Source organism: Sodiomyces alkalinus (assembly GCF_003711515.1).
Source record: "Sodiomyces alkalinus F11 unplaced genomic scaffold SODALscaffold_2, whole genome shotgun sequence".
Lineage (NCBI taxonomy): Eukaryota > Fungi > Ascomycota > Sordariomycetes > Glomerellales > Plectosphaerellaceae > Sodiomyces > Sodiomyces alkalinus.
Genome location: NW_021167080.1, coordinates 3077797 through 3100047, shown reverse-complemented (window position 1 = coordinate 3100047; position 22251 = coordinate 3077797). Strand labels below are relative to the sequence as shown.

At 57.5% G+C, this 22251-nt stretch overlaps 5 protein-coding genes and 1 non-coding gene across 6 annotated transcripts; 2 read left to right on the top strand and 4 right to left on the bottom strand.

The window, feature by feature from the left end:
- Positions 1-1190: 1190 nt before the first annotated feature.
- SODALDRAFT_356772 (hypothetical protein) lies at positions 1191-5108 on the bottom strand (the record flags this gene model as incomplete). The annotated part of the gene is made up of 1 exon (XM_028613940.1): positions 1191-5108. The coding sequence occupies one exon, from the start codon at positions 5106-5108 to the stop codon at positions 1191-1193; it is 3918 nt and encodes a 1305-aa protein (XP_028468566.1).
- A 128-nt stretch (positions 5109-5236) lies between these two features.
- Positions 5237-7206, bottom strand: SODALDRAFT_376517 (hypothetical protein; the record flags this gene model as incomplete). Its single annotated transcript, XM_028614823.1, has 5 exons — positions 6884-7206; positions 5802-6639; positions 5626-5712; positions 5521-5546; positions 5237-5441 (listed from the first exon to the last, which is right to left on the bottom strand). Exons 1-5 carry the CDS (start codon positions 6985-6987, stop codon positions 5237-5239), a joined length of 1260 nt encoding a protein of 419 aa, XP_028468565.1. The 5' UTR covers positions 6988-7206.
- A 2674-nt stretch (positions 7207-9880) lies between these two features.
- On the top strand, positions 9881-16548 carry SODALDRAFT_330498 (hypothetical protein). Its single transcript, XM_028611209.1, has one exon. The coding sequence runs from the start codon at positions 10168-10170 to the stop codon at positions 16459-16461; it is 6294 nt and encodes a 2097-aa protein (XP_028468564.1). The 5' UTR covers positions 9881-10167; the 3' UTR covers positions 16462-16548.
- Positions 16549-16785: 237 nt separating this feature from the next.
- Positions 16786-17672, bottom strand: SODALDRAFT_348932 (hypothetical protein; the record flags this gene model as incomplete). The annotated part of the gene is made up of 3 exons (XM_028613395.1): positions 16786-17052; positions 17130-17281; positions 17464-17672. The coding sequence occupies 3 exons, from the start codon at positions 17670-17672 to the stop codon at positions 16931-16933; spliced, it is 483 nt and encodes a 160-aa protein (XP_028468563.1). The 3' UTR covers positions 16786-16930.
- A 611-nt stretch (positions 17673-18283) lies between these two features.
- Positions 18284-21480, bottom strand: SODALDRAFT_291136 (hypothetical protein). Its single transcript, XM_028608659.1, has 4 exons — positions 20771-21480; positions 20532-20642; positions 19399-20469; positions 18284-19272 (listed from the first exon to the last, which is right to left on the bottom strand). The coding sequence occupies exons 1-4, from the start codon at positions 21137-21139 to the stop codon at positions 18517-18519; spliced, it is 2307 nt and encodes a 768-aa protein (XP_028468562.1). The 5' UTR covers positions 21140-21480; the 3' UTR covers positions 18284-18516.
- A 635-nt stretch (positions 21481-22115) lies between these two features.
- On the top strand, positions 22116-22217 carry SODALDRAFT_t68. Its single transcript has one exon. It is a non-coding gene; the product is annotated as a tRNA-Val (tRNA).
- The last annotated feature ends 34 nt before the right edge of the window (positions 22218-22251 follow it).

Genomic DNA, 22251 nt, shown 5'->3' with positions numbered 1-22251 from the left:
AACAGTTCACAAGAGGGGTCGGCATATTTTCAAGTGGGAACTAAGAGATACGGAGTCATGCAAAGCTGGTATCATGACTACAACTGGGGAGGGGACAAGACGATGAGGCAGTTTACTCTTCTTTTTAGAGTCGCCGCAGGGACGTTTCCATCCACGAGAGGGGTTCGTTCTCTTGGCCTCTTATTTCAACGGAGCAGGGAGGTCACGGGTTGGCCAAGACGGGTTTAAAAAGGGGTTTGAGGGGGGGCGAGGGGTGTTTTTTTATTTCTTTTTTTAATTTTCTTTTCTTCTTTCACATGGATGGGTTCGAGATGGGAAACATATTTCAGGGACGGTGGAAGAGGGGAGTCAAATTGTGGTTTTCTTTTTAATGGCTTTGCATGATGGGAAGACAATCTGGCTTTATGAGATGAGGAGACGGGTTGCTTTTATATTTCTTCATGTTCTTACTTTGCTGATGATACCTCTTGATAATTAAAACGAGAGAAGAGAGAAGAGAGACAGAGAGAGATTTAAGACTACCTTGGGCTTGACTGAAGAGGGGACGATGCCACGATTGTCGTGGACTGGCTCTCGAATACCGAATCCTTGGAGTCGGTGATTTTCGACAATGCCTCTGTCTTCATATATTCCTTGTCAGAGTTGACTTGGCGAGAGGGACGACAAAGAAACAAAGACATATCCACTACGAGGAACGAGAGTATAATACTGTTGATTCCTCAGAGAGCCTTGAAAGTCATTTTGCCATATTTCTCTACTCCACGCAGTTAGTTCCCTGCCCGGATATTCATTAACCAAGGTAGCGAGATCAAACACCAAACAACCTCATGTTGGCCAGTCGTGATTGTGTTGCACTCTCCTCACCCATCACTGCATGCATTCACCAGCAAACGCCATATCAACCCATAGTGCATCCGTATTTGCTGCTTCCTTTAGGTGTACTTGCATTCCTATCTGGGAAAGAAGAAAGATGAAAGATGAAAAAAAGAAATGGAATAACAAACGACTGCAAAGCAAAAAACGAGGTCACAATCGTCCTCGTCGTGTTCGTGGGGGGGTATCACTACGTACTGGAATCGGGGCCTCTTGGTGCGCCAACATCGCCGGACATGGATGGAAAATTCAGCACATTGCAACGAACAAGGGTCCCCAAGACAAGAAAGACGAAAGAAGGGGAAACAAGAAAAAAATCAGTCGCTCGGCTCCATAGACTCCACCCAAAACCGCACCGCCTCGCGAAGGACATTCTCCTTCGGTCGTCCCCCTCCACCCCGGTCCCCCTCCTGATGATCATGATCACGCTGCTGCTCCGTCACCTCCCGGATGATATCATGCAGCGCCGACAGCACGACCGTCTTGCATCCGCCGCGCGGCACCTCCGAACAAGTCTGCACCGTCATGGCCCCCTCGGACCGCGACGTCTCGCTGCTAGTCCGCGGCCGGGCCTGGCTCGCCGACCGGGACGAGCTCGCCGAGTTCTGCTTGCTCGGGTCGACCCCGAGCGCGGTGACCCGTTCCACCGCCTCGGCCAGCGTGTCGTCGAACCCGCCAACCGGCTCCTCGATGAACTCCTCCTCGAGCTGCGTCTCGTACGGCGAGACCGAAGGGACCAGCATCGGCGTGCCGCCGCTGTAGACGCTGGACCCGGCGGAGCCTTCCGCCCAGACTCGCGGCCGGACGAGTCGACGGTAGCGTAGCCGTGTGACGGAGAAACCTGTCACGTCGGCCACGATGGTGGAGCTGACGTCGACCCATCTTTCCGCGGCATGTTGATCATCTGCAGCAGCACCAGCACCAGCACCAGCAGCCGGGGAGGAAGCCAACACGGGCGGCGTGGGTTCGGACCGCATCGACTCCTTGATCTGGTCCATCAGATCATCGTGGGGGGGAACCGCCTGCAGCACGAAATCCTGATGGAACCGCTGCAGAAACCCGGCCACGTTCATCGGCAGGTCGCCGTCCGTCGCGCCACGAGACAAATGCTCGAAATATTCCAGCCCCGATCCCAAGCCGGGCGTGGGCACCGACAGATAGCCGCTGCTGGACGGCGAGCTGACGGCCGTCTCAAACGACGTGATATAATCCGGGAAGGGGATGTCCACGTCGATCACGCCGTCTTCCGGGTTGACCGTGGTTTTCACCGGCGACGGGAACGGTCCCCCGGGCCCCGCTAGCAGATCAGGCACCGCCCTGCCCGGGAAGATGGCCATCTCGGGAACCGTCTCGGGTTCTTCGTCATCCATCAGGGCCTGTTCGTCGTCCGGAAAGCCGCGGAGTGTTTCGGGCGCCGTGGTGTCGACCGACGGTCTGGCGTGCCCTCCACGCCGACGCTGTGCCGCCTCCATGGCCGACGCCTCGCGGACCATCTGCACCAGCTTGTCCGGCCTGCTCGATGACGGCTTGACCGGCGAGGTCGGGCTGTTGTTGTTGTTGTTCTTGTTGCTGCTGCTGCTGCTATTGCCAGATCCGTTGTCGTGCAGACTGATGGAGCCGCTCCGTGCCGCGGTGCTCCACAGGCCGCTGATCATGCTGCCCCATCGCGAACCGGAGGCCCGGGAACCCGTGCTCCCGGTGCTGACGTGACCACCCGAGGTTTCGCTCCGCTTGAGGGAGCGCTTCAGATCGTCGGCGGCGATGCTGCTGCTGCTCTCGGGGCGTGGCCGGCGCCGATCCTCGATTTTGTGAATGGTGGAAAAGTGCGGAATCGACGTTTCCTGGGTGATGGTGGTGGTCGTCGCTGCGCTGCTCTTCCGGCTTCCGGGGTCGTTTCCGGTAATGGGAAGGTTGGATCGGATGGAGGCGGCGTCCGACACGCGCCGTTCGTGTTCGTGTTGTTGGCCGCCGCCCTCCATGGCAAGGTGCGCCAGCGAATGTGGTACCGAAGGCCGTGCGGCGGTGGCCTGGCTCGCGGTACGAGAGTGCGACTGCGACTGCGACTCTCGCCTCAACCCGGTGCGGCGGTTGATCTTGCGACGCAGCGATTCTTCCCGGAGGACGGGGACGACATAGGACGGCGGTGATTGCGAAAACGGGCCCCCCATCCCCATGGTGGTGGACGTGGTAGACGTACTCGGGCGATGCGGGCGCGCCGAGCAAGTAGGCTGGTTGGCGGGTAAAAAGGCCGATAGCAGGAATACGAGACGTCTGGCGAACATCTTATCCTGGGAAATGATGACGGTACGGGCCGGCAGGAACAAATCCTCGTCCCCTTTTGCTTTTTGTTGCTCGTGGTACTTCCATCGATAAGCGAGTGGCGCCAGCGCTTGAAGCCAATCCGTGTGGGTGGCCAGAAAGCCGGTGAGTAGGTTGTGAAAGAAGAATCCGTGCTCATGTTCTCTGTCGCCGGTCATGCGGGCCACCCACCTGGCCTCCTCCCGCCAGATCCCCCATCTGCCCTGTCCGGTGATGACTCTCTGGGCTCGTAGCCCCGTGATAACCCTCACCCTGGCGGCGGCGGCTTCCTGGATGATGTTTTCGTCGTGTTGTAGCCTTTGCGACTGCAGGACGATGAGCTTCGAGTTGGTCTTGGGCGGCTTGAAGTGGGGTTGTTGTTGTTGTTGTTGTTGTTGTTGTTGTTGTTGCTGTTGTTGTTCGTCGCCCCGGCGGCTGAACGACGAGGTTCGGCTGGCGAAAGACGCCACAGGTGGGGGTGCGGTATAAGGGTCTGGCGAGTTCAAGTCCTCCTGCTTGAGGAGAGCGCCCAAGGTGGTAGCCACGACGGACTGGAGATGGGTCAGGGTTCTCATGATGATATCCCAGTGTTGGGTGATGGCGTCCATCCGATCTTCCAAATCGGTCGAGTAGGAAGAGTCCAGAGAGTCGTGGAAACCGGAGCCCGCCATGGACCACCCCGAGCGGCGAGCCGAACTCATGGAGGAGGAGAAGGAGTCTTGCTCGGTAAAGGACCCAGGTCCAGGCGCAGGGCCGCGGAAAGAAGGCCGCGTGGTCGACGTGGTCGGCGGTGGGGCCGTGGGCACAGGTATCATGTTGTGAGTCGGAGTGGGCGGAAGCTGGATGACGAGTACGACGGCATACATGGGGGTTCGTTTCTGTTTCGGCTGGGGCGGCTTCTTCCTGGGGACTTGATCATCAGCTACCCCATGAGGTTGCGCTTGCGGGGGGGTCGGATAATAAGACGGGTTGTGATCAGGGCATCGTGCGGAAGGAGTGTCGCCCGAGGTTCGGAGGTCGGCGTCGTCGCTCGGAAGGACGACAGGGAACAGCCTGGTGATGAGGATTTTCTTCCTGTCGCCATGCCGGGGCGCCGAGGAGTGGGCCGAAGCGAAGGAAGGAGACGGGTGGGCTGGCGATACGGTGTCGGAGGTGTAGGACTGCGCCAGCCTGCTGGAGCGCATACTGGACCTTCCCATGGAACCACGGCCGTCGCCGATGATAGAGGCTGCATAGTCTAGGCGGGTGTCTGACGGCCCGGGGACGATGTGGACCTTGGTGGAAGTGCCTTTGTAGGCCATCAGCTCCGAGTTGCCAAAAGTGCAGCTGGAGAAGGCGGCAATCTCGTCGTGGTACTCGCGGCGCGCGCGGTGAATCTCGGATTCGAAGGACGATTGGGTCCGGCTATGCATGGAGAAACGGCGGTCAAAGGCACCCTGGCCATGATGACGTGGCTGGGGGCTATCTGGCTGGACAACGGAAAACGGCCTCGAGGACTGGCTGAGACTCGACTTCCGGGGCGACGTGGGCGTCCTCTGGGAGTCGACAGGGCTGGTGGTGACGGGAGAGGGTCGGTCGGAAGACGAGGTGACGCTGGGTGGGGGGCCCTGGCTGTCGAACAAGAGCTGGGAGGGATAAGGACCAGCGGCATCTTGCATGATCAGGACGCGGACGTGACGAATGTCGAGGTCGATGTCGGCGTCGTAGTCAAAGGGGTTGGCAACCAGGGCCGGATGCGGGACGTTAACGTTTGATAGAGGGAAGACTTGGTCGTTCTGGTGCTGGGACAGAGCGTCGGCGTCGGGGTACAGGAGGTGGCGGGTGTGTATGCCCTCTTGGACGGATTCGAGAGAGGTCTGGTGAGAACGGGGAAGGTTGGTCGGAAGCGGAGGAGGATGAGACGGGCCGGAGCCCAGGTTGAAAAGCTTCCCTAACATAACTGGCGATGAGGTGGAGGGCGAAAAAAAAAAGGGAGGGGCTTATTAGTAAGATTTCGCCCCGAGGAGGAGGAGGAGGGCGGGAAGGAGACGGCCGCAAAGCCGTGTCGGCGTCTTCTCTCTTTCGCTTAGAAGACAAAAGCAGATGCCATTCTTAACAGTCTGGAAGGCAATCTGGGGTCCGGGGCATCCTCTGCAGATTCCATGGGTATACGGGGAGACAAAAAGGCAGAAGAGGCCGTCAAGGAAATCGGTCTTCGAGCGTGAAGACCGCGGTCAATATGATATGGTGATCCCAGCAGTCCGGCGTCAAAGAAAAATAGAGGAGTCCGTCTAGAGAAAAACCAAGCGCGGGAGGGATTAAGGATCAACGGAGTGTTAAGAAAAGCGGCGGTGTAAGAAAAGGCGAAACCGAAAGGGCGTATGGAAGAACGAGGACTGAGGGTGTGCGTAAATCGTAGAAAAGACGAAGTTTAAAGTCGTGGGCGGGCAGGTAACAGTAGGTAGCTCATCTTACTCGGCCGACACGACCGGTTAACCGCCCCGTTTCTGTTTCTGTTTCTGTTTCTAGCTCGTCGCTGCGTTGTACGTTGGAGCAACGGTACTGGTGCACAGCGGTCGTTAGCGGTAGGCGGCAGCTGTGTCGTTGAATCACCAAGACAGTTTCGTCTTGGTCGAAGGTGAGCGCTAGACCGGGACCTCGTCAAAAAAGGGCGCCCCTTTCGCTTTTGGCGTGTCGCTTGTTGCTTTCAGGCTCGTCTTCCCTCGGAGTCTCCGTCGATGGCGAGAAATGGCCAGACTGGAGACTTGGGCCGGACCCAGACCCAGAGATAGTCTTGAGTTGTTTTGGCGGGACGTGGGGACGATGGGGGGATATGACGAGTCAGGGACCGAGAGTTCGGGTCGGTTAGCGGCTACGAAGAAAAGCTCTGGGCAGCTTCGAGGTTCGAGAACCGAGAACCAAGGTCCACTTCCTTGTAAGGCCGTGTAGTTTTCCCGAGAGCGCACACAAGGGAGCGGAGAGACAACAGAGGTGAAAAAGGGAGAGTTGCGAGAAAAGGGATGGTCTCTATGTCTTGGGATGATGGTGAGGAGATTAAGAGAATCGAGTAATCGTAATCGTAGTACCCTGTGAGGGTCCAACCAGATGGACGCGGGGGTTTCAGTGGAGCGCAGAAAAAGGTCGGCGGCGTGTTCGGTTCGCGCGTCTGTTGTCGATTTGGAGAGGCCCGTGGAGGTAAAAGGAAGTGGGAATCTGGACCCTTTGGGAGATGTGCAGAAGGGGGAAATAGTGGGCGCAGAGGCAGAGGCAGAGGCAGAGGAGAGATATTTGCAGAAGAGTCTGGGGGGCGCACGGGTCGTGGACCAGGTGGTGAGTTCAGTGGGTTGTAAGTTCAGTGGGTTCAGTGGATTCAGTGGGTTGAGCTGTGGGTACAGGACGCATATGCGGTACTGAGCTGAGTACGGGGGTACAGACAGGCAGCAACATGTACCGGTAGTGGTACGTTGTAATCGGTTCGAGTCGTCTCGTCTCGTCAGTCAGTCAGATAGACGCGAGGGTTGGGATGATATCTCCGTCCCTTTTCTTCTTTTCCATGTGATGGCGAGGGAGGACAGGAGAAGAGGCTGAAGAGGTAGAAGGAGAAAAGAGGGAAGAGGAGAGGGGAGGGGAGAGGAGAGGAGAGGCCGAGGAAGGACGGCAATGGGCGTGAATAGATGGGTGTGGCAAGGTAACACAACCCCCGTCTTAGACGGACAAGGGGAATCAAATCAACTCTTTCGCAGTCGGAATGGAAGAGGATTGGATGTCGAGTCGCCTAGGATTCCCGAGCTGTCTTGATGAAGAGGTCCGCTTCGTCGGCTTCGTCGGCTTCGTCATGGAGGTGGGAGGGCACCAGTCCCTTCCCTGCCACTTTCAACGAGTATAGAAATGCACTAGTAATAATGCAAGAGGTATTCTCGGCATTAGAAGTGAGGCGTGAGCGTGAGCGTGAGCGTGAGGCGAGACACTTTGCTTCTGATGCTGCTTCTGCTTCGTTTGTCGGGATCCTTTGGGATGAAGATGCGTCCAATGTGACCACTTCGACCTATGACCGTTTGATGGAAGTTATGGGGTTCGGGTGCCTAATATGAAAATGCGGTGAAGAAAGAGCTGAGGGGGCAATGGGCAATGAGCAATGAGCAACGAGCAATGAGGGAGGAGCTATGGAGGGGAGTACGTTGTACTTTCTCGGTACTGGTGGGGGAGGGGGGGTGTGTGGGGCAGAAAGCTGCCGCAATTACAACGTACGAAGTATCTGTACGGAGACAGATAGGAGTCAAGGTATCCGTGGGAAGGTACGAGTACTCGACCCCCGTTACAGGCCAACCGTTCACCACCACTCCCACCACAACGGTGATAACCTGGAACCTTTGACAGGCCCTTATCGGAAGTTCCCTCGGAAGTCCTTCGTACAGCTACCTTAGTAACTTCGTACAACGTACTCCGGAGCCACTTTGATTACCAGGATATCCCGGCACTTCTCCTCCATCCTTTCGGGTACGGTTACGGTTGCTGTATATAAGGTAATTACGCCACCTGCCCCTCTCACCATTTCTTCTGCTTCTGCCTTTTTGCCTATCGAGGTCAGAGGATCGGAACCTACGGAGTAGCTCCTTGTAAGCCAGCATCAGCTTTATTTTAGGTATTTCATCATCTTATTTGCCACGAAAGAAACAAAATTCAAGACTTCAAGACCATCTCTCGAACCTCCTCGTTGACGTGATTCGCAACCGCAAGACTTGGTGCTACCGGCCTCTTCCTTTCTGGGGTGGGGTATATTAAAGCACAGCGAGTACTACTGACTCGAAAAAAGAAAGAAAAATGACAAAAACCCATACCTACACATTCGTATTCTGGCACCTCAACTCTAACACCGATTCAGTCACGGTCATGGGGGTTCGGTACCTAGTTGACCGCTCCTGTATGATAAATACTCCGCAGAGTAATCACTGTCCACCGCCTCAAATAGTCTCACTGCTTGTCCGTTGTACACGTACGTGTAGTGTAGACCCTGCGGGCGATCATTTCTATTTTGAGCCTTCTCAACCTCTGCACCACGTTGAGGCCGATGACAGGAACCGTCTCCATGTCTATGGTACGCGTGTGCCAGCCCAGAATACTTCCGAGTGCTTAGCAAAACTTGAGTTGAGGATGAGAAACGGCTTTACGTATGCCTATAAGTATTGGAATACCTATTCCTTAGGTAGTGTATTAGATCTGTAGGAACAGTACCTTAGGAGTTATCTGCCTGGCGGTCCAACGTCAACCCGTAATGGATGAGTAGCGCCGTCAAGGAAGGGTACCTGGTATTCATTCTTTAACGGCAACAACCGGCGATAGGATCTGGGTGATAGGATCTGGCTTTATCCATATATGTACTCCATACTTCGTAGGTACTTTTACAACGGAGCGGGTCCCCAAATTAGCACCCGTACCTTGGAAGTACTTACATACTTCGACCTTCGCCGTCGCCGTCATCCTCGATGCCGATGGTGATGGTCAAAGGATATTTCGAAACCCCCGCCCCCATGCCCAGGTTCGTAATAAGGATCAATTGGGCCTCAATCTCCATTCATAACCGTTCGTAGCCTAACACGCCATGCGGACAAACACACACGACGAGCAGGACAAAGAACGGCCCGAAACCTGATTGCCACCCTTGCTTGCTTGCGACTGCGCTCGGTTGCACCTCGGACGCTCCTTTTTTGCAAACAAGGCGTGTTTGCAAGTAATTAATTAGTATCTCCGTACCATTCATCATTTCATCAGCTATCTGTACGGAGGAGTCGGAAGCATTATTATTCGTCGGCCAAGCAAGCCTTGTGCTTATCTTCGATTCCAAGGCTTGGTGCCAAGATGGAGAATTGACGTCCGAGGATCATGTCCTCAAATCTTGCTTCTCAGTAATTTGATAGCAGAAGACGACACCACGATTCGTAGCCGTGTTTTCTTTTCTTGTTTACAACGAAATATATTTGATATATATTATGTATTTTCGAGGAGGTCCAGGGTCCGAGGTCCGACCCAAGTTGGAATCTGCCGAATTTTTGAGGTCCGATGGCCAATTGCAGCATGTAAGGTAATTAATACAACGGGACGTGACATTTCACGCATTTCACACTCAGTTCTCCCTACAGTAGGTAAGGTAGTCTGTGTAACAGAGCCTGGGGAAGGATCTTGGTCGGACCGTTCTCCAAGAACCGTTGTCCCTAAGGTACCTAAGGTACCCATGTAGTCGGGAGCTCTGCCTCCCCATGTCGCGTGTTGCATTCCCGGAGAGATGTTAGTGAGGTTGTAGGTAATTACCATACTTGGTTAAATTGCATGTAATTACGTTGTACTTCGCGGGACACTCAACCACACTTGTCCTCCGAGGGTGGCAGGGCAAGGGGACATGACAAAAATACACGTAAGACGACTGCCTTCTCGCTAGGTGCCTTAGGTATCCGTACTTTCAGTATTCCAGACCGTACGGTACCTTGGGTAGGTAGGGTTACATCTGACATCTCACCGCTCACCGGTCAAAATCCCGTGCTCAGGTCTCTGGTTGTGGAGAGGCTGTTTACATAAGCCTGGCAGCTTCTGTGGGGTGTGAGGAAGCCCCAATAAACTAATACCAATAAGGCAGGCGGCGTAACGACAAGCTCCAAGTCATTCTGCCGAACGTCCCTCGTTTAGTCAACGACCAACCACATGTGATCCTTTTTTGCCCAGCATCTCGACATCTTCACATCGACACACTATCATCGAGATCCAACAACAACAACAACAACAACACCTGAGCCCCGGATCTTCGCACTACCTACACTTCTTTTCATTGACAGGATAGCACCTCTCCTCATCAACATCGATAATCCATCCCATGGTCGCATCCGAAGCCGCCCCAAAGTGAACCACGAGAATGCGTCTGGGCTCTCGTCTGTCCTACGAGCCTACCTCTATTTACACCTCGATCCCTCCCGGCCCCCAATGACGCACCATTAAATCGCCCTTTGCTGACCGTCTCCATGTCGCGCAATGTCAGTGCAACGTCCTCCTTACGTAAAAGGGCCGAATTGGTCCTCCCACCTCCGCCAACGCAGTCGCTCCGGCATCAATCTCCATCTCGAACGCCCCGGCTCCTCGTCCGTCGACTCCCCCCGCTCGCCCGATACCATCTCCAGCGCGTCCACCATACGTGGTGACCAGTCCTCGGCCTCCTTTCGCCAGCGTCGTCTCGAGAGGCGATGTACCGTCACCGTCAACGAGGGCTACAGTCGCGATGATGTCCTTCTCAACTTGGATATCTTCGACGGCGAGATTGTCCCTGGGAGTCTCATGGCCATCACCCTGGTCAAATCGGACCAACCGGATATGTGTACAAGCTCCGTCGGCGGCAGCAGCGTGAGTGTTGGCGGCGTCGGTGCCGGTGTCGGTGTCGGCGGCACCCACAACGGCACAAACGCCAAAGACTACGCCTTCAGCAACCCCGCCCCCACCCAGGGTCATTCCCATCCGTCCGACTGCGCCGAGGCAACGGGGAATCGGTACTTCTTCGTCGTCAAGGACATGTCCAAGGAGCTGAAGACCCGCCATCCCAACATGGAGATCTACATCATGAAACACGTCGCCGACGCCTTCGGCATGAAAAGGGGCTCCCAGGTGCTCCTGACCCCCGTCGACGCCACCAGTCCCGCCACCGCCGCCTCCCACGTCGAACTCTCCTTCAAGGACCAGTACCTCTCCCGAGCCGACATGTGGAGGATGGTCATCGGCGAGCTGACCGAGAGGACCGTCTACAAGGGCCAGTCGCTGCTCTTCATGGGCACCATCAAGGCCCAGGTCACCGCCGTTTTCGTTGATGGCCGACGCGCCCACTCGGCCTTCTTCACCCGCGACACCCGTCCCATCTTCCGCAGCGAGTCGGCCCGTTACGTCCTCTTCATCCAGATGGCCCGCGAGATGTGGGACTTTGACGCCGAAGGATCCGGCGAGATCGTCTTCAACAAGGCCGTCAACGGCTTCCTCCCCGCCCTTTTCAAGAAGTGGGCCAGGATGAAGGTGAAGCACCTCGTCAGTATCGTTCTGTTCGCCCGCGTCGAGTACGACACCGGCATCTCCGCCGAGCTGGCCGCCGAGTCCGCCCACGGCCAGTATTATACCGGCTTCCAGTCCTCGTCCGCCGACCGCCGGCCCTACAAGGACTTTTACCGCGTCGTCGTCAGCGAGATGGCCAGCGGCGAGTGGACCACCATCCTGTACGAGCTCAAGAAGGGTTTCAATTTTTTCCGCCGGGACATCAGCATCCATCACCACATGGTGAATGAAGCCGCCAGGGCCGCCGGCGCCCCGCCCATCGCTCCCGACCGCGTCAAGGCCGAGTCGTCGCTATCCATGTACGGAAACTTTCTCGAGGCCATCAACCTGGCCTCCTCGCAGTTTGCCCATGATTATATCGACCGGGATCTGATGCGGACGGGCATCTCTATTGTCATCATCAGCCCCGGTCCCGGCGTGTTCGAGGTCGAATACGAAACCCTGCGGAGGACCACCGAGGCCCTCGTCGGCAACGGCATCGGAATCGACCTCGTCTGCATGCCCAAGATGCCGCTTCATTCGGTACCCCTCTTCCGCTATCGCAATCCCCATCCTTCTACCGAGTCGTCTCACGGCCTTTCCCGCACCAGGTCCACCCGGGCGCGAGACGGGATGCGAGACGGCGGCACCACCACCACCACCACCGCCACCACCTCCTCCTCCCATACGGCCCACAATCGTCAGGGCCCGCCCACCCCTATCGTCGGCAGCTATCAATCTCTCTCCGAGTCCCTGTCGCCCACCAAAGGCCTGGAGCTCGTACGACCCGGAGACTCGCCCTCTTCTCGCTCGCAGGACGAGTGGTGCTACGCCGTCCCGCAGTGGCTCCACGTGTCCTACTGGACCGGCACCTCCGAGGAAGCGCTGTCTTACCAGGGCATCGCGCTGTCCGTCGCCGAGGACCCGAAACGAGAGCAAGAGGCCCGAGAGGATTTCGCCATTCGCGCCAGGATGTACGCCCTGCAGATGCGGAGCGTCCTGGAGACTAACGAGATCGAGACCACGCCGCTGCACGCCGACCCGAATTATCCCATCCACCATAACGACTCGCATAACCTCCTACTACACAAGGCGCGCCAGGGCGAGAATGCTCAGGCCGCCGCCCTCGCCATCGCCCTGGCCCCGTGCAAGCGGGTTCCCAACTCGCTCTACGACCACGTCTACGGCTTCCAAAAGTTCATGCCGGACAAGCTCACGAGACGAGGAGAGAAATCGCTGCGGAAGCAACTCCAGGAGTACGACGAAACCAGAGCCAAGCTGCCCAAATTCCGTCGCCCAGCTCAGTCTCGGCATTCTCGCGAGCTTGAGGAGTCCACGCGCCGCCAGCTCATGGAGGATACCGGGCTCTTCGGGACCTCCCTTCCAGAGAAGAAGCTCGTTGTTGACGGCCACCCCCTTGTTTCGGCGGCAACGGCCGCCGGCCGCAAGTTGTCCGTGAACATGGAAGATAGCGGCGGGCGACCCGACATGAGAGCCGCCGCCCTCTCTTCGCAACCACGAAAACATCGCCCACTCCCGCCGTCTGTCAAGGATATCGGCGCCAACTCGCACGTCGGTGCCCACGCCCACGTCCGGCTGACCTCGCCGATCAAAACGCCCAAGATCATGCGCCAAATCAGTCTCGGCGCTCGAGGTTTCGGCATCGCCGCGCCCAAGGTCGTCGCGGCCGAAGCCAGCTTCCAGACGGCGAATGCATCCAATGCCGAACAGGCCGGAAGCCAACACCACCAGCACCACAAGACCGGCGGCGGCGGCGGTGGAGAGGACCTCACCACGCCTCTGGTCAATTCCACCCTCCCCCGCTCGACCTCGCCGCAATCCATCCGCCCGTCCGCATCGGCCCTGTCGCCGCCGCTGTTCCGGTCGGCGTCCCGGGATACGCTGACGGATTTGCCGTCCACGCCCAGCATCCCCATCACATCGGCGAGGACGACCTCGCAGCGACTCGACGGCCCGGCCGCCAGCCAGCACAAGTTTGGGTCCATCAAGATGCAGTCGCTGGCGCGGAGGGACCGCATGCAGGACGACCGGGATCAGCGGCACTCGAATCTCCTGCGGGCCGAGGACGACCAGAAGATGTACAACAACAAGCTCCGCGCCGGCGGCATGCCCGAGCTGCCGTCGACCCTGTCCCCCCACACGGCCATCACGCCCTGGCTGACGCTGCTCAACCCTTCGAACCCGGACATCAAGAAGGTGGACGACACGTTGCTGTACAGCCGCTGGCAGCACGTCTTCCCGCGCACGTCGGAGATGCGGGTCATGAAGTGGAAGGCGCTGTGCTGCCCGGCGGCGGTGCCGCTGACGACGGAGCACTTCCCGACCAAGGCGCAGTTCGACAGCGAGTACCAGCGGCAGCCGTACATCATCGCGCAGAACGCCGACGACGAGACGCCCATGGCCGAAGAGCCCAAGTCGCGCGAGGACTTCATCCGGGAGCTCATCAGCCTGCGGTTCTCGCAGGGGTTCCAGCTCGTCATCGGGCCGTCGGTGGCGCGGGCGTTCGGCCAGAAGCAGATGAAGATCGCCGACATCTTCTCGCGCAACCAGGCCATGGAAGACGGCACGAGCATCTTCATGTCCGTGGGGAACACGATCCACCAGCTGTCGTGCGTCAACGGGACCGAGGTCGAGGTCAACATTTTCGTGCGCAAGCCGACCGAGTCGATCGCGCGGCCGTACGGCGACGGCGCCGGGCCCATCTACAAGCCCGCGATCCGGACGCTGCTGGACTCGACGTACCGGACGCAGGAGATCGACATCCTGACGCCGAAGCCCGAGCGGAACTGGAACTACATCGACTCGTACCTCGCGGGCCACAGCGACGAGCTGACGGAGCACCTGCGGTTTTGGAGGGCGCGGTTCGTGCTGATCCCCATGCTGCCGCGGAACGCGCATGTGCCGAGGAACCAGCACGGGGATAGCCCCGAGGAGATTCGGCTCGAGGGCATCCGACGGCTGTCGCTGCAGTGGCAGAGGAACCGCTACATCCCCGCGTCGGAGCGGCGGTTCCAGACGGTCGTCGGTTCTTCGAAGAGGAAACGGGATCTCAACCCGCTGGACATCGTGTACAAGACGGAAGACCCGTCGGCGGTGATCGCGGCCGAGCTCGAGTCGCTTCCGTTGCTCGAGGGCGCGGAGATGGCCTCCCGCAAAGGGCAGCTCGTCACCAGCCGGGAACGGTTTCGCAAGTCGAGTCTGAATGTGGCGGCACTGGCCGAAGCCATCCAGCAGCCGGTGGAGAACGGGGGCGTCAAGCTGCAGAATCGCCGGTGGCACCTGCGGCTGCACTACAACTGCTTCATCGGGTCCGACATGACGACGTGGCTTCTGGGGAATTTCGAGGACATTGAGAGCCGCCAGGAAGCGGAACAGCTGGGGAATATGCTCATGGTGAGCAAGAACGACAGGCTGGACGAAAAGGACAAGGACAAGGACAAGGACAAGGACAAGGGACGGGGCCTCTTCGTGCACGTGGAGAAGAGGCATCCTTTCCGGGATGGGCAGTATTTTTACCAGATGGCGAGCGAATTCGCAAAGCCGCACGCGCACCCGCCGGGGTGGTTCAACTCGCGAAAGCAGCGGGACTTGTCGGTCCCTTCCACGCCCCTCACGGATACCACGCCGCGCGATTCTCCACGCGGCGCGATTTCGGTGGCGGACGAGCACTCGCCCATCTCGGGGACCAACACGCCCGGGCCGCCGAACAATAATAACCATACCTTCTTCAGCGTCAAGAAGAAGCCCGAGGTGGTGCTCAGCAAAGTCATCAAGTACGACGTGGACCCGCGCAAGCGGTCGTACCGGCCCGAGCGGATCGACCTGCACTACGACCGGCTGCACAACCCGGACAACTGCTACCACATCCGGCTGGACTGGCTCAACGTGACGGCCAAGCTGATCGAGGACGCGGTGGAGGGCTGGGCGCGCGAGGCGGCGACGTACGGGCTGCGGCTGGTGGAGGTGCCGATCCGCGAGGCGTGCACCATCACGGACACGAACCCGTTCCGGCGGCCGTTCGTCGTCAAGCTCGCGGTTCCGCCGCCGCCGACGCCGCCGCCGACGACGACGACGACGTACTACGAGCCCGGGTCGTTCACGCTGCAGACGGCGTCGGGGCGGCACCCGTACCAGACGGCGATCCTCAAAAAATTCGACTTTGTGCTCGACCAGGAGGCGGCGTCCAATTTCCCCGCCGACGTGGAGGTCAGCTACTCGTGGGGGAAGCCGGATTTCAAGTACAACCAGTACATCCACCGCAGCGGGACGCTGATTGCGGAGATTAACGACGAGGGGGACTTTCTCTTCCTGGCGAACCGGCTGTTCAGTAACCGTGCGGCGAGCGCGCGCGAGAAGGAGCTCAAGGAGGCGCGGGAGGCGGGAGAGATGGCCGGTAGTGGTGGTGGTGGTGGTGGTGGTGGTGGTGGTGGTGGTGGTGCTGCTGCTGCTGCTGCTGCGGCTGTGGGTGCTGGTGGTGGAGGAACGAATAACCGCATCATGTCCGTGGGCTCATACATGCCGTACGGCATCCCGGAAGCCAACTCACCGTTCCTCAAGCCGGCGGACTACTCGGCACCCCCGACCGCCACACCGTCGGGCTCGACGTTTGCCTCCCCGCTCCCCGGGACTTTCACGCCGGCCCCCACCGCCAACATGAATTCCGCGACCAACGCCAACGCGAGCAGCAGCAGCAGCAGCCTCCACAACATGGCCAACATGGCGCGCGCCTCCTCCGTAGGCCTCGGCGCCGAACCCGAGGTCGTGAAGGAACAACTGGTCAGCTTTTGCTCCAACGCGGAAGCCCTGGGGGCGTTTTATAAGGACCTCCTCGACGGCGCGGGTCAACCCCCTGCTCCTGCGGCGGCGACCTCCTCGACTCCGAGCGCCGCGCTGGGCTACCCCCCGTCTTCTTCGGCGTCGGCGTCCGGGGGCGGACCGGGCGGACTGGATGCCGTGCCGGAGGCTAGTATCCCGACGCTGGGACTCCCGGAGCGGGTGCTGGGCGAGATGCGGGAGACGGGGGGTGGGGGTGGGCCGGCGGCTGCGTCGACGACGGTGACGACGGCGAGGGGGATGATGAGTAGTCCTGTGCTTTCGGGGATGAGGTTGCTGAGGCGGGGGAGCGTGCAGGCGCAGATTCAGTCGCAGATACAGCAGGGGCAGCAGGGGCAGGCGGTGGACGGAGCTGAGTCGGGTGGGAAGAAAGAGGGTCCTTCTTCGCCGGGCTTCTTGTGAAAAGTGTTGGTCTATGGGTGTTTCGGGTCACGGGTAGGATAAGGATGAAGGGGGCGTTTGCCATACTACGGCCGGGGGGGGGGGGTTTTTTTTTTTCTCCTTTTTTGTCTCCTTTTTTTTTTCTCCGTTTTATTCTCACTGCGCTCTTATATATGATGTCGTATCTCTGTTCAAGTGTACACATAGCATGAATGCATCACATGAGAGAGAGGCTGCCATGTTGTCACCCAGATCCATGTTGTTATTGCTGTGTCCACCCTAAGGCTAAGCTACCTACTGATCGATTCATGTTCCGACCGTCCATGAAGAGGCGACGAAAAGCCTGCCATGATCAAGAATCGCAGGTGTTTCGTTACCTTGGGCAGAGGGGAAAGGAAAGGTGCATGTGGATGGGATAGAAGCAAGTTTTCCTGTGGTGCAGACTTCGTCCAGATGAGCGAAGCTGCGCAAAGGACAAGGGTCGTCGTGTTTATTCTTGGGCGCCCCCGATCTGAGCCTTGAGCTCGGCTTCCTCCTGAGCGCTGGGGCGCTCGATCTGAGACCTCTGACCGAGGCAGGAGACTTGGCCGCGGTCGACCTTGACTTCCTCGGCTGTGAAGATATTGTTGGTTAGTTGGTAAGGTCGTTCGTTCATGGGTGAGGGTATATTGCTGAGGAGGGCGACGTACAGAGATTGATGGCGCAGAACCACCAGGTAGGAGGCAAAAGAGGGTTACCAGAGTCCTTGCGGCAGTTACCATTCAGCATGACACGGGTGAGGTCGATTCCAGGACCGCGTCTGTCGAGAAAGAGCTTCTCGACAGAATGAGAGTAGTTGCCCCTATGGGAATAGAGCGGCATGGAGTCAGTGAATGCACAACCTTTGCCATGACCATGCTCAAGCGTCTTAAGGGGAATAAGGAATAGGTAGATAGATAGACATATGAAGCAATAACGAGAACGTTGAAGGGAGAAAGGGAGAGCAAACAGAACATGAACAATCAGGAAAAGACAAAGACTCACTCTCTACTCCAACGCATATTACCATCAACGTTGGTGATGCACTTGTTCAGGTCGAGCTCGTTGTACCAGATATCGCCAGTGCGCGAATCACGGCAAGCCATCTCGAGGGGGGAGTGGTTCCAGCGGTCAGTGTTGATCTTGATGTTCCAGCAATGCTCGTGGAAGTTGGCAGCCGCAAGGGCCGCAAAGCTCAGGAAGAGGAAGCGCATGGTGATGTTGGTGATGTTGGTGATGTTCGGTGATGTGTTGATGTTGATTCTTGCTCTCCTAGGTGCAAGGAAAGCTTGGGCAAAGAGATGGAGAGGCTTGGGAGAAGAAGAAAGAAGAGGAAGAGGAAGAAGAGTGAGGGTGAGAGGGATATTTATACTGGAGAGCCCCTGGGAGAGGAGGGAGGATTGATTTGAAAAAAGGGCCATTACTTCTTGTGATCTCTGGTTACGGAAAGAGCAGCATGATAAAAAAAAGGAGAAGGAGCGCGCTCTTGCCTTGGTTATGGTTAATGTAAACAAATTGGAACGAACAGAATAGGGGTGATCCCTTAACTTGAATCACCTCCTGCCGGAACTACTGTAAGAGCAACTTCCTCTTTGAGTAGTTGCCCTTTGAGTTGGGACTTGTCAAGAAGAGCCAACTACGTTTCTGTACCATGTAAGGAAAGAGCTTTACCACTTACGTATGCAGTTGTGTTAGACTGATGCCTTGAGAATATCTCTTGCAACCCCTGATGGCGGCCCGTTGCTTGGTTCCCATGATGGGCTAACGTCACTCTGTTTGATGCAATGGTCAGTTTCTATAAGTAGCTTGACAGATTCCAAGTTGGGTTGAGTTTGTTCAGTTTATTGTTCATGATATGTTGTCAAAGGGGAATACAAAGGGTAAAAGAAAGTCCATTCATCATTATACGGTTTTCCTCTGTAACAGACTATCAACATGTGACTCTTAGACTCAGTCATAGATACATAGGAGACTCTCAGTAAGAGAAGAGGAAAGGAAAGGAAAGGAAAGAAAGGAAGAAGAAGAGACGCAGAAGAGAAACCACATCATCCCTCTGTTCTACCGAGCACCCAGCCTAACCGCCTGAACCGCCTTCTTTGACCTCTCCACCTCGTCCTCCAACTGCTCCCGTTGGCGCCGCGTAACAAGTTCCTCCCCCGCAATGGCCTCCAGCTGCGTCTCATCCAGCGCCATGACAAGATCAGGCCCGAAGATGCGCAGCGGGCTGTCCTCGGCGTCCAGCAGGAGATGGAACACCACCTGCTGGCAAACCACGTCGACGAACCGCCTCCGCGCCACCTCGTAGTAGCTGTGCAAAATGTCGTGGATCTCCTGCCGCACGAGCTCCGCGTTGGACTTGTCCGCCACCACCCCGGGGATGGCGGCCCGCGGCACGCGCAGCATCGCAGACGAGTCAAGGTCTCTTCCCTGCATGTGGTGGTTGCCGTAACTATGGTGGAGGACGGGTTCGCCCCCGTCGGCAATCTTGTCGAGCGCCTCGAGCAGACGCTTGCCCTGCGCCGTTTGCACGTTGTGGCTGAAGTGGTGGTTCATCGTCATGAGCTGCCCGTGGCGCTCGATGCTGAGCAGGAGCTCGGCTTGGTCCATGGCCCGCTTGTAGGCGTCGCGCAGCTTGCCGCGCAGGAGAATGTCCATGAGCTGGCCGTAGACCTCTTCGTCCGGGCACACTTCGATGAGGAGCCGGCAGATGAAGTCGTGGGCGATCAGGATCGCCTTGCTGACGTGGGAGAGGACGAGGGGCTTCCACTTTTTGGATTGTTCTTTGAACACCTCGAGCAGGACTGCCTCGGAGAACTGTACAAGTGTAGATATTGTGCGTTAGTCGACTCGAAGGCACTTTGAACTGAAAAAAAAAAAAAAAAGAATAAAAGAAAAAGGGGGAAAAAAGGGGGAAAAAAAAAAAGAAAAAAGCCAACCTACAGTTCCCAAGCCCACGCCACGGGAATCGTTGTACACCTTCTCGATGTGTCTCATCAACGACTCGTTGATCGGCTCTGGGCATTTGTAATCGACCTCTTTCAGAATGGCATACAGGTCGGGATGCTCATCCAGAATTTCTTCAAACATCCCGTAATCAGAAGGAGGCTCCGGCATCGGCCCCGCCAGCGTTTCCGACTTTGGAACAAGCCCTTCCAACTTGGCCTCTCCCTCAAAGTTCCGCATATGCCCCCTCGTCCGCATAGCGTCGTCGAAATCCTCCAGCAGCCGGACAACGCGCGTCACGAGCCGCAGATCCCAATGCGAGAAAAGGGGGCGTGCGTACTGACTCTGGCGAGCGCAGCTAGCCATCGTCTGGAACTCGTTGCTCACCCGGCCCAGGTACCGCCGTTGCTGGCCGGCATCGTTGCGCGCGTCGCCCATCAGCTCGAGCTCGGCGCTCCGAGCGCGCAAGTGCTCCTCCAGGTCGGCGGTGACGTTCTTGAACTCTTTCTTCGTGACGGCGCGGAGGAGGATCTGCAAGGCCGACGACAGGCCCTGGCTGCCCAGCCTGTTGGTATGCCTGAGCGCCGACCAGGGCGCCCCGCTGAAGAAGGCCTTCTCGGAATTATGCCGCTTCCTGAGCACCGCTTCCCTGCTGCTGCTGCTGCCCTTTTTCTTGCCGTCCTCGTCGCCGCCGCCGCCGTCGTCGTCGTTGTCGGTATCGTCCGACCCCCGGTTCTTCACGACGTAGTATCCCAGACGCAGCGCATGCACTTTGCCCCTCACCAAGTCGCACACTGCATTCTGCGTGGCCCGCTCGGTGGCGAGGTCGGGCTTGGTGAGCACGCCCAGGGTCCGGAGCCCGTCGGGGTCGACGTCCTTGGCGAGCTTCAGGACTTCCTGCGTGGTGATGTCGACGTTGCAGGGCACGACCGCGAGGATGACGGTGCGCTTGTCGGCAATGTACCGTTTGACCATGTTGCGGACGAGAAGGATGTCGTCTTCCGTGGTCAGGTTTTCGGTGGCGGTGCGGAAAATGCCGGGCACGTCGATGACGGTCAGATGTTGTTGCTGGTCTTGCTGTCAGGAGGTTTGGGGGGTTTCACTGCCCTGGAGACGTTACTGTAACTTACAGTTGGTCCGCTGATCTCTATTTTGAGTATATCCTCGGAAAAGGTGGTAAGCTCGGACGAGCCGGGGTCGTCGTCGTCCAGGCTTACTCGAATTCCCATGGCGACGTTGGCCTAAGAAAACGGGGGAACACCCAAAATGAGCCAGAGGACAGAGTATGCATGTGTAAAGAATGAGACTGAGAAGAAGAAGAACAAGAATAAGAAAAGAAAGAAAAGAAAAGAAGAAGAAAAACGCCCACCTCGGCAAACACCCCCGCCAGTGCCAGGTCATCAACCCCGAGCGACCTTTTAAACCCCCTGAGGCGCTCCCTGCGGGCCTCGTTCGAGTCGGAACGGGGGATAATGGAAATATCGATCCCCTCGACGGCATCCCGGCGGCAGGTAATCTGGGTAGCATAACGAGTACACAAGCCCGGCGCACGGGGGAAGGCGAAGCCGGTGATGCTCTCGAGGACCGAACTCTTCCCAGACGACTGGTCGCCGACGGCAACAAGCTGGGGCAGCGACACTTTATCGGCCATGCCGAGCTCGCGGAGCGTGTCAATGACGCCGACGCAGACATCGCCGCCGATGGCGTTGACGGTCTTTTGTTGGTGAAGGCTGCCCATCTTGTCGCCTCGTGCTACGTTTGGCGCGTCTTGGAGCAGCTTGCAATGCCGAGGAGAGCGGAGAGAGGTCCAGGAGGAAGTAGAGTAGCTGGTGTAAGCGGGAGAGTGGTATGATGGGAACAACTGGCCGTGTCTTGAGAGATGGGGAAGCCTGAGCCTGATATCAACCGAGATGGATGAAAGTTTGGGAGCATTGGATAGAGGTGAGCATGAACTATAAGTGTTTGAGGTGGCGAGCCTCTGATATACGTTGAAGAACAGCAATGGGATACCCAGCCTCGAAAGGAGGGAACTTGAAAATAAGCATGGTCAGGTTGGCGCATACCTTGGCCGAGTTCTTCCACTTCAGTTCCCTGTACCAACGACAGGGCGTGTGAAGACTGATGAAGGTGTCGGCCTCCTGCATTGCATGTAGCTGGTGGCTCGTCGTTCATTACAACTTGCGCCAACGGCGGCCGACTTGGCGACCTGCAGATTGAGGCGGAGGTGGGCTTCCCTCCTTATTCGGGGACTTGCACATGGAAATAGAAGCCACAACAGCGACCTGAAACAGTCTGCAACAGATATCACAACAAGGAATGCGGCCTCTCGGCGGCAAAGATAGGCTTACTGGTTTAGACTTTTGGTTGGGTGCATGTGCAAACAGTCAGTCAACCTTGCGCTGCCACACCGGCCAACTACATTCGACGAGGGGAGATGCGATGCCAACAGCGCGTGGCATATAGCATACTGCGGGAGGGATGCTTCTTATACAACCGGAACAGAGGAGACGAGTTGCTGTGTCTCTGGAGGAGATGCTCAAGCTGGAGGAAACGAGTCGAGGCTCAACTGACAACTGACCCGACCCCTTGTCAGCCACAGACCCCTGAGGCGCAGTGAGCAAAGCCACTTCACGATCCCCCGTCCACTGTCCCACTGTCCACTGTGCGCTAGGAAAATATGGCAAAAATCGCTCACGCAATTTCCACAATTCGCAGGTTCGGTGGTGTAGTTGGTTATCACGTCAGTCTAACATCGGTCAGTTCCAAAACTGGTTGCAGTACACTGAAGGTCGGGAGTTCGAGCCTCCCCTGAATCAGCTTGCGATGGGCCCGTCTGAGAAGATGCGCTCT